The sequence below is a fragment of the Ailuropoda melanoleuca genome, chromosome 5, assembly GCF_002007445.2.
Source record: "Ailuropoda melanoleuca isolate Jingjing chromosome 5, ASM200744v2, whole genome shotgun sequence".
NCBI lineage: Eukaryota > Metazoa > Chordata > Mammalia > Carnivora > Ursidae > Ailuropoda > Ailuropoda melanoleuca.
In genome coordinates this window covers 25,397,119-25,411,675 of record NC_048222.1, presented here as the reverse complement: position 1 = coordinate 25,411,675, position 14,557 = coordinate 25,397,119, and the positions used below count along the sequence as shown (strand labels likewise).

Below are 14,557 nucleotides of genomic sequence, written 5' to 3'. Positions count from 1 at the left end.
TTCTTCATCTTAAAATGCTTACTGATCACTCTTCTCCTTTGTGGCTTTGTGACATTATGCCCCATTTTCCTCCTAGCCCAGCAGACCAATCCTTCTCTGTCTCTTATGTAGGCTTTCCTTCTACTAGCCCTGTAAATATCACTCCCCAGGATTCTGTCCCAAATTTTCTCCTTTTTTCATCTTGGGTGAATGCATCAATTCCCAGGCACCATCTACATACAGATCACATCCAAATCTCTTGCCCTTTAAATCCGAACTATCTACTCAGTATCTTCCCTTGTATGCCAGACAACACCAAATCAATCTGTCAAAAAAAAAAGGAAAAAAATTTTTTCTCCTCTATGGTCCCTAACTCAATGGTGCCATCATCCTGACTAGTTGCTGAGGTCAGGTATCTGGATGTCACCCTTGACTCCTTCCTCCTTCAATCACCCAGTCCTATCAACTCCAATTTCTGAACAGCTCTTGAATCTGTCTCTTTCTCCACATCCACCATCTCCATGGGAATGAGATGCCTGAATCATCATAGCAGCCTCCTAACCAGCTTTTCTGTTCCAGTCTTGCTCCCGCTCTTCCATTCACTACACGGAAGCCAGAGTCGTCTCTTAAAAAATAAGTCTCAATGGGTCTTTCCCCTGTTTCAGACCCTTAATGGTCAGCCCAATGTCCTCTGGATCAAGTCCAAAGCCCTTGAAGGAGCTAACAAAGTCCATGCAAGACCTGGTACCACCTACTCTAGCCTCCAGTCTCGTCACTTTGTGCACTAAACTCCACCCATAGAGAATTCAGAGGCCATCTCTTGCTTGAAGCCCTGTGCACATTCTATTTTCTCTTCCTGGAATGGTCTTTACCTCTTTCCTTTTCCCCTCCTCTATTTCAACTGGCCAATACAGATATTCTTCAGATCTTGGAATGTCACTTCTGTGACCTCAAAACTCTGAACTGGATGCTGTTCCTAAGTGCTACCATGGCAGGAGAAACTTCCTAGGCTTAGAAAGTAACACTGTAATCTACAAGTCCATTCTACTTTCCTTGTCCATCTCCTCCTCCTGCCGCATCCCCCCTGCTATTTTATAAGTCTTATGTGAGCCAGGCTCATCTGCCATACTGACCACTGAATCCTTAGTACCCAATAGTGGCCGGCACACAGCAGGCACTGAATACATTCAATATCTGTGGGATGACAGAATTTCACAAATAAAAGTTGATAAATCTACACGTGAATGCAGCTGTGACTTCTTCCTTTAAACTTACTTCACAGCCTTTGCAAAGGTTGATTCTTTTTTCAGAATGAAGTCGTCCCAGCAGGCTACTTCTCACTCTTGCAGCTCTTAGTAAACATGGAGCCTTCTCCGAGACACCTTCTCAAATGGACCATATAAAGCATTCTCCTCAGTTCTCCTCCCTCAAAATATTGTGACTTTTCTTTATATCACTTGTCAACAACTTTGTATTTGGTTAGTCAAGTGTTTAACACTGTGAGGGCAGGGACCATGTCTATTTATTCACCACTGTTCATCTGTACTTGGCACAATGCCTGGCACATGGCGGGCTCAACATATATTTGAGGAATAGTGAATGCACTACTACCATTTATTAAAGACTAATATTTCTATGACTTCATGTAACTTCCCATAAAAGTTTATGGGAAATCAAACCTTTGTCAATACAGGCTATCAACCATAAACATAGGGATATCAAGAGAGTTTTCTCCCTTCCCTGTTATTCACTCACATATAATGCTATCCAGGGGCAAAAACAAAAACAAAACAAAACAAATAAAAAACCAGTACAGATATCAAGAAAATTAACTAATCATTCCCTTAATCACTTAGCATTTCCAAAGTGTATTAAATTGGCAATAAGGAATGACACAATGCACTAGAAGAGAAGCAGCCTTGCCTTTCAAATCCTGTACATATCCCTCTTTGCAGCTGTGCATGAGCTGAAGGATCCACCTGTGTTGGGCGCCAATACACTGCCAAGCGGGGTCACCCAGGGCATGAAGGTCAGACAGGTACCTGAAAAAGCAAGGCCATGGTTGACCAAGTAGGTTTTGGCAGAGCCATGAATAAGGACAAAAGGAAAGCTAGCATACTTTTAAATCATTACTTTTTTTAAAGAAAAACTAAAATTTTATCAATTCGTAAAGCACCTGTCAACATTAGTCTTCAATACTTAATTCTAAATGAAATACATTCATTACGCGATTAACAATAAAACTATATTCTTTAAAAATAAGGACTTCGTAAAGAGACAACCAAGAAGACAAAGACAACTTGCAGTGATCCTAAATACGTGGTGAAAACTTATCTTTATACCCACATCTAGTCCACACAGTGAGTGTTTCCATACTTAGTTCTCAGTCATTACAGAAAACACAAGAGGAAGCCAGCAGAGGACCCCTAGTGTATATATTTTTTTCAACTGGTTTTTTATTCCTTTCTGGTCTGAAGAATGGCCACTAGATGGCAGTGTGACCTTATTTTCTACGCAATCCAACAGGCTATTTTATTACATAAAGAGATTTGGTGACAATAAGCACTTAACCTCTAACATCTGAACTCTATTTTCGTGACTAAGAAAATATTTCCCTAGAAAATATAGTATAGATGGGCATTTTTCTTAGTTTTTTAAATAGTTCTTGAAATATCCAAACCTGGATTGGAAACTGAAATATATTTCAGTTGAAAAATTTCTGACAAATATTATTCAAGATTTGGCCCTCGGCCATCACAAAATATATAAATACACAGTAGTCCCACCTTATCCACAGGGAATATGATCCAAGATCTTCAGTGGGTGCCTGAAACCACGGAGAGTACTGAACACTACATATACTGTTTTTTCCTATACATACATACCTATGATAAAGTTTAATTTATAATTGGGCACAGAAGAAAGTAACAACAATAACTAATAAAAACAGAACAATTATAACATATAACATATGGTAGTAAAAGTTACATGAATGTGGTTTTCTCTCTCAAAGTATCTTACTGTGCTGTACACATCCCTTCTTCTTGTGATGATGTGAGATGATAAAGTGCCTATGCGATGAGATGAAGTGAGGGGAATGATGGAGGCACTGAGATGGAGCGCTAAGCTGCTGCTGACCTGACTGTACTTTGAAAGGAGGATCATCTGCTTCCGGACCACAGTTCACTACAGGTAACTGAAACCACGCAAATGAACCCACAGACAAGGAGGGACTACCACAATATGTTAAATCCAATTACATCAACTCCAAAAGCTGAATTTCTTGTCTTGAAATTATTTTTAAACCATAAGTTGTCTGTTGTCTTGGGGTTAAAGATTTTTGTTCAATGATAAATTTTAGTTAATGGCCACAAGATGTGACCTCTAGCCAAATTCTAATCACTGAGGGATACACCAGATGCTTCTCTCCCACGTTCCTCCAGTACTAGGTATTTCCTCACTCACAGATATCTCGATCAGCAGCTAATTAGAGGAGAAACATTTTGTAGCAAGTTAGTGATAACTAAACTGCTAAGACAGCTGAGATCACATTTACGAACTACCCACCCTGGCCTTTACAAGCTAATGTAGTCAGCCTAGGCTCTGAGCAGAGCTGGGCATTTGATCATCCTGCAAAAGGGCCCCTCAACAGTGGGGATTCACACTGTACAAAGATACCTCAAAGTCGGCCCAAGAGCTGGCCCTTCTACCCCTCTACAAATCAATTAACAGCACCCCAAGAATAAAACTACAGTCTAACAAAATACATTTAGCCTGGCATAAATATTGCAACCCAATATGATTGTTCCTCTCACACAAGGCTTTTTTCATCTGGAATATAAATACGGCAAATAGTACACTGCGTTATTTCCTTGCAAAAAACATGTGATTTTATTCTTTCTTGCTGGGGATAATTTGTCTTAGCATTCTCCTTAGATAGGTTTATTTTGCCTCCAAATATTTCTACAGTACTTTCTCCTGACACTTTCACTCATATAATAGCCTCAGATTTAGGGTTAGTAGTAAAGTATAGGAATACTCTTAGGAAAGCTGGTTCCTTTTAATTTTTAAACTACTGAATGGGAATACAAATGGTCCATTACAAGAGCTCAACACAGCAAGAGAAATCAATAAACTCTTTTAACAATTTTTAAAATCATACATTTCTTTAGTATGGTGAGTAGGTCCTTGCAAAATTTAACAGTAATCTATTGTATCATCTTATTAATGGGTATTACATTAAAAGAGTTTTATAAAGAAAGATAAATGTGTTCTCTTGGAAATTCTACAGTGTTGCGATTCAAAACTACAAGCTGTAGGCAGGCTTTCCGGTGCTCCAGTGACTTAATCCAATAAATTTCTTCTTTTCTTTCAGTATGTAGTTTAACAAAGTAGAACTGACTGTTGAACAACATGGGTTTGAACTGTGCAGGTCCACTTATATGTAGATTTTTTACAATACTGTACCGTAAATGTATTTTCCCTTCTTTATGATTCTCTTAATAACATTTTCTTTTCTCTGGCTTATTTTATTGTAAGAATAGAGTACATAAGACATACAACATACAAAACGTGTTAATCGGCTATTTACATTATTGGTAAGGCTTCCAGTCAGCATTAGTTAAGTTTCAGGGGAATCAAGTTATACGTGGATTTTTGGCTGGGCAGACGGTTGGTACCCCAACCCCCACACTGTTCAACAGTCAACTGTAGTTTCATTTCAAAGGTTTTTGTTTAAAATACGGTACGTTACTATTTCTTCTAAAACTGCGGATTAGAGAAATTTGACAGCTTTTTTAGAGGGGAGATGTAAAGAATGCTAATTATGGTTATGATGAGCACATGCTCAATATCTTAAAATTGAAGCATTATGCTTTTTAGCCATATTCTGATATGATTTTTAACAACTACCAGGGATAGGATCATACTCATATGGAAAGAAGCATATGCCATCACTTCACCTCTCACTAAAGCTACAATAAGGAGAGTGGAAATAATCAAAAGTTTTTAATTAGACAAGACAGTAAACCAAAGACAGTAAACCAAACAATACAGTAGTAATTTAAACAATACAGTAGTAATTTGATTTGCAATCACACCATGCATAACTTCAATTATGGAAGAGAACCAATAAAGATATACTTTGCTGATGATAAAGCAGTCTCCATCCCTACTTGATGCTCACAGTACCCATTGTCATAGATTCCAAAGCCCAACAGATATTTGACCTGGTTGTGATGTTGTTTTTCTTATTAATAACTAAAAATTAATTTAAAGAGGATAATAAAACTAATTGTTCAGTGTCTTCTCAAAGCATCAAAAATAAAGTAATGACTACAAAATAAGTAAATTACTTGGTATTCTTGTTCACATTCTTGTTCTTTTCCCTTTAAAATGACAGGAAAAAAGCACCTAAATAGGCCATTCAAAATATCTTTTTTAACAACTTAACTAGTCATAAGAGCTACACATTAGTTATCCATAGAAATGGTAATTCACTAAATAAAGAAATCATACACTCAACAAGGATTAACATGTTACTATTGGCAAATTTAATAGCAAAAATATAAACAGGTACAACAAAGCACAATTAAGTAGCACAGTGGAACACAGACAATAAGATGCTAACCAGCTGTGTATCCCTGGACAAGAGGATTAACCTCCCTGGAACTCTGTTTCTTTATATGTTTAAAAAAAAAGAAAGAAAGACAAGACAAGAAAAAGCAGATGGATAACTAACATGTAGTTTATTTCTAGCTTTAAATTTCCACGATTCTATAAGCCAGAAAAATCCCCCAAATACATTCTTTCCTATGGAGACAGCTTAGAGAAAAGCAAAGATAGGCTTTGAAAGCAGACAAACATGAGTCCTACTCCTAGCTATGTGCACTGAGCAAGAATGAAGTCTGAGGCTCAGTTTCCTCATCTATATAATGGGTATCAGACATATGCCCCTGCGAGGCAGCTAAGAGGATTAGAAATGGCATACACAGCGCATCTAACATGATGCCCGAGCGTACTACAGACTCCTGGTAGTAGCAGCAATCAATGTTAGCGGTCCCTACTCCCTTCGAAAGCCTCCTGTCCCTTTCCTCTTTGGTAACATATATGTGCTGACATGACAATGGCTCATGCTGCTACTATTCTCTTAAGTCACCAAGAACACAGGTCTGAGTGTGGACCATTGTCCCCTCCCCCACGGCAAACATAGCAGCTTTCAGGCTAGACCCTCTTCATACTTGGAAATTATTTTCAATGGTCATATGGTGACGACAGCTAAATGCATAAATATATACAGTCAGTCTATTATTTTATAAGTACTGAATAGTCAATAAACATCACTAATTAGAGAGGGCATTAAGTTTGGAAAATAACAGCTTACTCTGAGAATAAAAGCTACATTCAAAATATGCCAGCAGAAAATAATGTTAATATTTTTGTTTTTAAATCATAGATATAAAAAGCTTGTAATTTAGATGCTTTGTCTCCAAATCCTTGTATAAACATCATATAAGTGTAATTTATTGACTACTTATATGCCAGGTGCTATATTAAATCCCTAGATGTATTCTTGATTATGTTTGCAACTATCCCGAGATGCAGACAGGGTTATGTCATTTCACAGATGAAGAAACTGAAAAGAGAACGCAAGTAAGTCACCCAAAGGGAACAGCTAGTTTCCTAGTTCCCATTATGCTATGCTGCTTCCTTCTAAGGAAGGCCTTCTCATCATAGCCTGTGGTATCCGTCACTTTTAACATTACTGCAATTTAAAAAAATTTTTTTTTCTTTTCAATACTAAAACCTTTCAAAATTTTCTCCACCTTTGAGCCACGGCCCACTTTTGTGGCCTGAAGAATTTCCCACCCAGAATGACAGTACTGTACTCTAAACCATACAGGGAGTCCCTGCCTCCTGGCCTGTGGGTGCCCACAGAATGCAACACCCTCGCTGTCCTGCTAGGTTAGGTAAGCCGTTACTGAGCAGGAGGAAGAAATGACCAAACAATGAGGCTACTTTCCCTTTCCCCAAATAAACAGAATTTTCTTGCCCTGAGTGCTCCCAAATTTATTAGTACACAAAAGAACTTTGGTGTCCTATAGTAGATACCTGCAAATTTCTATTTGTCTTCCCTCTCACCATTTCCTCAATCTCCTAATTCCCCCAAATTAGTTTTAAGGGTTAACCTTTGATGTATCTAACCCATGACGTTACACGTGATTTATCAAAATTCTTGCAGAAGGTTTACCTTATATAACGTTTTTGGTCATGTAAAGTTGATGGTGTCTCAAGCAATTTAGCCAGAAGTAATTCTCTTAAATCTTCAATCCGTGTTTCTACTTCAGCATAATCTATTTAAAAAGGAAAGAACATATACAAGATTTAGAGAATGGAAACTTAAAGTCAAATTATGGAAAGCAAAACAGTGATTGCCTTGGGGGACAGGGGTTGACTAAGAAGAGGCACAAGGGAACTTTCTGGAGTGACAAAAACATTCTGTCCAGGGTGTGGGTTATGTGGGTGTATGCATTTGTCAAACTCGCTGACCTATAATATGTAAGGTCTGTGCATTTCACTGCATGTAAACTTACCACAATAAAAAAATGAAACTAAGTTTTCTGTGTCCTTATGGATTTCATTTAGGAATTTATTAAAGCCCTGTGATATTTATCCTAGTTGATAAGGCATTACCACAGGACATTTTAGGCTGTTCTTATCTTCTGTAACTAACTCCTGCATTCGAGATAATCTCAAAAGTTGTTTAGTTCACTTTAAAATAAGGTTAGAATTCATTAATAATGGCTTTTCTGAAGAGAGAAGATTAACATGTAGGTTTCCATCTCTACAAAATATCCATAATTGATTCTTTCCAGTAAAAAAGATTTTTTAATAGCATCGTGGTTAATAAACGGCAAAGAATGTCCAAGACTAACCTATCCTAAACCTATCCTATAACCATGGTTTTTCATTTTCGCTATATCTTGGTAAGAAAACCCACGTTATTTTTGAAGTAGTTGTTTTACATTTTTAAAAGAGCACCACACAAACAAAAACTAAAATGCACATAACTTTCTTTGCAAAATACATTCTACATTCTTCCTGTAAAAAGAAAGTAGGAGATCTAAAAGTAATAAACAAATCTTACATTTTTTGAAAACTTGCACCTCCGTTTTCCCAAAGAGTGACTTGGCCTTTTCATAATCATTAATAACCACATCATAATCACCCTTTAAAATAAAGAAACATTTTGGAGACTGTCAGTAAAGTATCATGAACACATTTGGTTAAGATAAAAAAAAAATCTCAATAACTCTTTAAAACTTATGACATCATAACCATGGGTACATAAATATATACTCTACCTTTTGAATATTCCTTTCAATATTTAGAGGAAGGTTGAAGAGGAACTTAAATCGCTGAAGCACATTGAGAGCATTTCTAGTGGAATCTGCCTTGTCCTTTCGACCTAATACTTCTTGAAATAACGTGTCTGCAGTATTACTTGCTCCTATTTAAAAAAGACCAAAAGAAGCTTAAACAAAACAAATGATAGGCTGCTATTGTAGCTTTACATTAAAACTCAACAGACTTTTTAAAAGTTAGCTTCTTTGGAGATCTTTTATGGTTTGCTAAAATACATTTCCACTTTGGCCATTTCCACTTTGGCCACTAAGTCTTTTCATATGTTAAAAATAGTATCCAATTAAAAATAACCATATTTACCAGGCCCAAATAAAATCACTAATGTGAACCTACATTTATTTTAGCTACTCTTCTAAATTTTATAGCAATTACGGGTCCTTAGATTATTTCATTAGTTCAGATAATAGGTTAAAACACACACATATACACACAGGCACACAAAACTACTTGAGTTAAATTCTCTGGATTTAATACCTGCCCTATATGGTAATACAAAAAAGAAAAATATTTATTTTTCAGAAAAGTTGTTCAAAAGAAGTATTTCAGAACTAATTCTATTTCTCGGTAAAATTATCTGTTTATGCAGCAGGCACAAATAATTACATAAGCAACTTAAATGACAAATTTTAACATATCATTAATGAATACTTACTTCTTAAATCAGCTATTTCAATTTATACACAAACTGGATATTCTCTCTCTCTCTCTCTATATATATATATTTTAACCTAAAAGACTTCAAACTATACAAATCACTATAATACGAAAGAATTGCTTTATCTAAAGCAAAACTTACTGTCCACAAAGACAGTTTAACTTTTTCAACTTGTGAAATATTTTTAACTAGCCACAAGAAAAGGGGAGAAAAAGGATAACTGTTTTGGCTGTTTGATCGCTGCTCATAAAAAGTTTCTACGTTATCTGGTCTACTGACTATACTTTAAGCAAAGATGAAAAAATTACCTCAGTCTCACTGGGTGGCTTGCATGCCATATTCTCTAGTCCACACTGTGGGTGGCCTGATCCTGTTAAAAGTTGTCTTTGTAACATAATTGTTTTATCTAAATAATGTTTAAATTCTGTTGAAATTTTAAAGGCCTAATAGAAAAACTTAGTCAAGATAGCCGTTTTCACCACATGTTTTCAAATGCAGAACACTAAATTTCTATGAGATGAGAAAAAATATATTCCCTTCTTCCCACCAAACCACATAATGGTGGCTAAATGAAGTATTTGAAATCTGATTAGGGTTAAAACATTTTTCTTCAAATAAAATTAAGTATTTATCATTTAAAAATATAAACTTCATGATTTGAGGCTTCATAAATGAAAAGATACGTAAATGCCACTAAATATTTTTAAAAGATTGATTACTTATATGTGGGCTGCAGATGCTAAATTCCCAAGCACTTTTTTTTTGCACAATGAAAGAATTTGGGACAAAAGTATATGAGTTCAAAATTAGACTTTGCTCACTGTTTTTAAATGTAAGAAAGAAATACCAACTAATAATTTTAACTCCTCTAGAAAGTATGAAAACAAGTGCGAGTAGAAAATTCATTTATCATTAAATAAAATTAACATTGTATAGAGAAAAATTTATAGGCAGAAATTATAAACTATAAAATTATAATTTATACAGAAATGTATATGTGGAGAATTTTAATATATGCATGTAGAGAAATATGCTATGAAATCATAATTTGAATTTATAATTTCTATCCATAAATTATTCTTGTTATGAATTTTACCACATTCACAATAAAATTTTGGGAGTTTATAACTCTTTGATAACTGTATGACTGTATCAGTAATAAAATAAATGAAAGCAGTGAAACTAAGCAGATAAAAATCAGCAACAGCTCACAAAATGCATTTTACGTCTTTATTCTCTAGGGCTAACTAATAAGAAAAACAAAACCACTAAACTCAGTGGTGTTGTTCTCACACAAAGTGACACTGCAGATAAACCATCAGTCAGACATCTGCCATGTCTCCCAAGAATAATTTCCCCCACATACCAATCCATCCACATCTTTACTCCACCTTCTCACACTGAGAACACCCAATTTTAAGGCAGCTGGCAGGGGTTTGAACAACTAGTGTGTACTCATGGAACAAATCTAACTGAGCTCCACGATAGTGAAAAACATGACTTAGGTCTTACAGGTTGCAGAACCAATCTAGACAACTCTAGACCTGAAAGCTGGTTGTTTCTCCTCACGAGGGCTGTCACAACACCAGCTCACTGGACTGTGACTATCATCGTCTCAGTTATAGATGCACCGCAAGCACCAAGAGCAAGGCTGCTATAATGGCACTGGGCTGCCACTGTCAGAGTCAGGTCAACAAGAGCTGTAAAATTTTCCACAATGTAAGATAGGAGAACATGGATAAACCTTTAGGTTTTATGCTAAGTGAAATAAGTCAGAGACAGACAAATACTACCTGGTATCATTCATATATGAAATCTAAAACAAAAACAAAACTCCAATCATAGAAAAAGGGAGGAATGGGGTTACCAGGGGCTGGAGGGTGGGGGGAATGGGGAGATGTTGATCAAAGGCTACAAACTTCCAGTAAGAAGATGAATACATTCTGAGGATCCAGTGCATAGTACTGTGAATACAGTTAACGATACATATCATATACTTGAAAACTGCTCAGAGTAAATTGCAAATGTCCTCACCACAAAAAACAATCATGTGATGTGACGGAGGTGTTAGCTAATGCTAAGTTGGTAATTGTACTGCAAGATACAAGTGTAGCAAACCAACGTGATGTATACCTTACATTTACACAATGCTATATGTCAATTATATCTCAACAAAGCTGAAAAAAAAAAGATGGGAAGAAAAGACACTATCACACTGCACACTTACTAGTCAAACTCTTATCTCCCTATTGATATTCTATCCTTAATAATGAAAAAAAATTAATTGTACCAGGAACTCCTGTCATCTAGAAAAACTAGTCATATAATTCTAATGATATCTTATAATTTCAAGTATGTTTATTTAAAGTAAGCATTATACTTTCTCTTATTTTGAAGTGACCCAAGGCACTGACACCTGAGTCTGAAGATGACAGAAGTGACTTTTAACCTATGCTCTCTGTTTGACGTGAGTTTGGGGGATGAAGGTGAATGGAAGGAGTGCCCCCAAAACACACACACACCACAACACATTTTATTCCAAGAATAGGCAAGTTGAATGAGATTAGGAAAGGAAACATTAAAGTACCTAGCAATTTAAAGTAACTTTAAAATATACATTTAAATTCATAGCAAAACCAGGATCGCAAAGAGACCTAATAACCTACCCTATGTGTCTCAGTTTCTCTCAACAGATTTCAGAAAATAACCAGATATACTGCCATCTATAACATGATGATATTACATGCACAGCATCATCACCAAAAGTTCATGCTTGTTTAGAGAGCTACACTTGACACTGAAATTCTATAGCACTACCGAAAGTACAGAGAACTAGGATCTTGGGAATGAGAAAAGGGTTCCATACTGCTCCCAAGAGCCACTGTTCCCATTTCCTCAAATTCTATTCAGTAATCTCAAGTTGATAGCTTGAAATCAATCATGATGGGAAAATTTGGACATTGGAAATGCTAATATTAAAGTTAGTTTTCTTTTTCTTTTCTGGAATGCCATTTGTTAAACATTTACCAGCACACCACTAAGTCAATTCCTTTTTTACAAACTTGGCTCAATATTCCTTAGCGGTTTAAGACCTTGTCTTTCTTCTCTTCATTTTACACACAGGATTTGGGTCAAATCATTCAATCCTGTAAAATTCAACTATCATATCTATGTTGGTGGCTCCAAAATCACATATACCTTATGACGTCAGTTAGCTTAAGACTAATTTTGAGAGAAGACATGGCGCTTGTGCACATAAGCACAAAACACACACACACACACACACACACACGCACACACACACACACACACACAGGAATACTACTCAGCCATAAAAAAGAATGAAATCTGGCCATTTGCAACAGAATGGACCTTGAGGGTATTATGCTAAATGAAAGAAGTCAGACAGAGAACGACAAATACCATATGACTTCACTTTTATGTGGAACCTAAAAGACAAAACAGACAAAACAAAACCCAGACTTACCAACACAGAGAACGGACTGATGGTTGGCAGAGGGGAGGGAGGCTCGGAGCAAAATGGGTGAAAGGGATCAAGAACTACAAACTTCCAGTTTTAAAATAAGTCATGGGGATGTAATAAATGGCATGGGTCAATAATAATGTATTTTTTAAAAAGGACTAATCTTTACATATACTTTCCTAAACATACAATAATTTTTATTAATGAATACTTATCACAAAGAAGTTCCTTATTCTGAACCATCCCAAAGATAATTCAATCAGCCTTGGCTGTTTTAAGGGGATCCCATGACAGCATTTCTTGTGACAGCCCAGCATCATCCTATTACCAACTTAGTCCCTTAGAGGAACCCTGAGGATTTCCCTTTGAGTGAACCCTGGCAGGAGAGCTAAGGAGGGCAATAATCCGGAGCACGTCAGCTTTAGGGGACTTAAGGCAGGACCCTGAATCTAGGCAGATAGCTGGTCAGGTTTTAACACGAAGGACAGTAGAAGCTGGACAATCAACTCTTAGGCCTTCAGTTCACCTCTCTTTGGCAAGAACTGAAGAAGAGGAAGAAAAGAATGAATATGCCGTGGAGGAAGAAAAAACATTTTAGCCTCTATGAATACCTTATAACCTAAAAAGAGTTTGGGGAAGCTTTGGTGGGTAGCATAAAGACATACTAGACATACATACAATATGGAGTGCTTACTCTATATGCTAGGTGCTATTTTAAAAACTTAGTATGTCTTCTAAATTCTTCTTAATTATTCTAAAAAGATATTAATCCTTAATTCACTTAAACTTGTTTATGTCCCTAAAATGGGCACTATTCTTATCCCCATTTTATAGTACAAGCAACTGAAACAAAGAGAGGTTATTCAATTTGCTCAATGTGACACACACAGTTAGGATATAGTGAGAGCTAGAAAGATATTCATGGGTGTAACCCTCAGGAATCTCAAACTCAACAAATTATAAGTTGAACTGAATATTTACCTCTTTACTCTTCTCCTCATGCCCCAAACCTGCTCCTTCTTGCTCTACTTGAGGCCAGAATCTGAAAGTCATTACTGACTACTACTTTTCTTCCTACTTCCCACAGCAAACTGGTAACCAAATACTGCCCTTCTCATCTCCTTAACAACTCTCATCTTGCCATTCGCTCTACCTTCATCACCTCTGTTTCAGTTAAAAGTCCTCAGCACTTCATTCTTACATGACAACTGTGCGCGTCTATCTGATGCCTCTTCTTGTCTCTAGTTTAGCTCTCTCCTAATCCATTCTCTATGCAGATGGCAGAATATTCTTTAAAAAGTTCATAATGTCTCTTCTTTATTTAAAATCCTTCAATGGCTCACCAAAAGTCTTCGGGATAAAGACAAATTCTACTATACCACATAGAAAGCTTATCCTAAGCAGACCCCCATCTACCTTGCAGTCCTACATCTCACATCTGCACACTACCATACTGGATCCTGGTTCCTGGTCTGTAGGAGGTCTCCTCTGAGGTCAGGGACTTCCTCCTCATGTGGGTTGCCCTGTCGGAATACCTGCATCCACTTGGCTGCCCACATGCCAATCTCTGCTTGCCTGGGTAATTCCTACCCATCTTTGAAGGCTCGCATGACCCTCTCATGAGATTCTCTCACTCCACTTTTCAATGAGGTACATCTTGTGCAGGCTGCAGATGCACCCCAGGATTACCACCAGCAGACAATCATCATACCATAATTTAATCACCTGCTTATCTATGTTCTGCATTAGACTATAAACTCTAAGGAATAATGTGTAAGTACTATCTTCATATGCCTGATGGAACTAACATGTGCTCAATAAACCCTTACAGAGAAAAGGACTAAAAATAAGCCTCTGAATCAGTACCCAGTATTCTTTCTACTTAGAGAGGTGGTGCAGTACAAGCCCCTTTTGGCACAGTGTACAGAACTGCATAAATGGCTATGCAAGTTGAAACCAAGCAAACAATCTTAAAAATTAATGGGAAAATTATGATTGTTCTGCCCCTTTTGGCA

At 36.6% G+C, this 14,557-nt stretch overlaps 1 protein-coding gene across 6 annotated transcripts in view; it reads right to left on the bottom strand.

Annotated features, from left to right (window-relative positions):
- EXOC2 (exocyst complex component 2) overlaps window positions 1–14,557 on the bottom strand; it is a 608,573-nt gene that overhangs the window by 500,126 nt on the left and 93,890 nt on the right. For all 6 annotated transcript variants that reach the window (XM_034660427.1, XM_034660422.1, XM_034660426.1 and 3 more), the window contains exons 8-11: window positions 8,343–8,488; window positions 8,126–8,207; window positions 7,229–7,331; window positions 1,903–2,021 (exon numbers count right to left, since the gene is read on the bottom strand). In XM_034660427.1, the coding sequence (XP_034516318.1) occupies window positions 1,903–2,021; window positions 7,229–7,331; window positions 8,126–8,207; window positions 8,343–8,488 (450 nt within the window). The remainder of the gene's footprint in view (window positions 1–1,902; window positions 2,022–7,228; window positions 7,332–8,125; window positions 8,208–8,342; window positions 8,489–14,557) is intronic.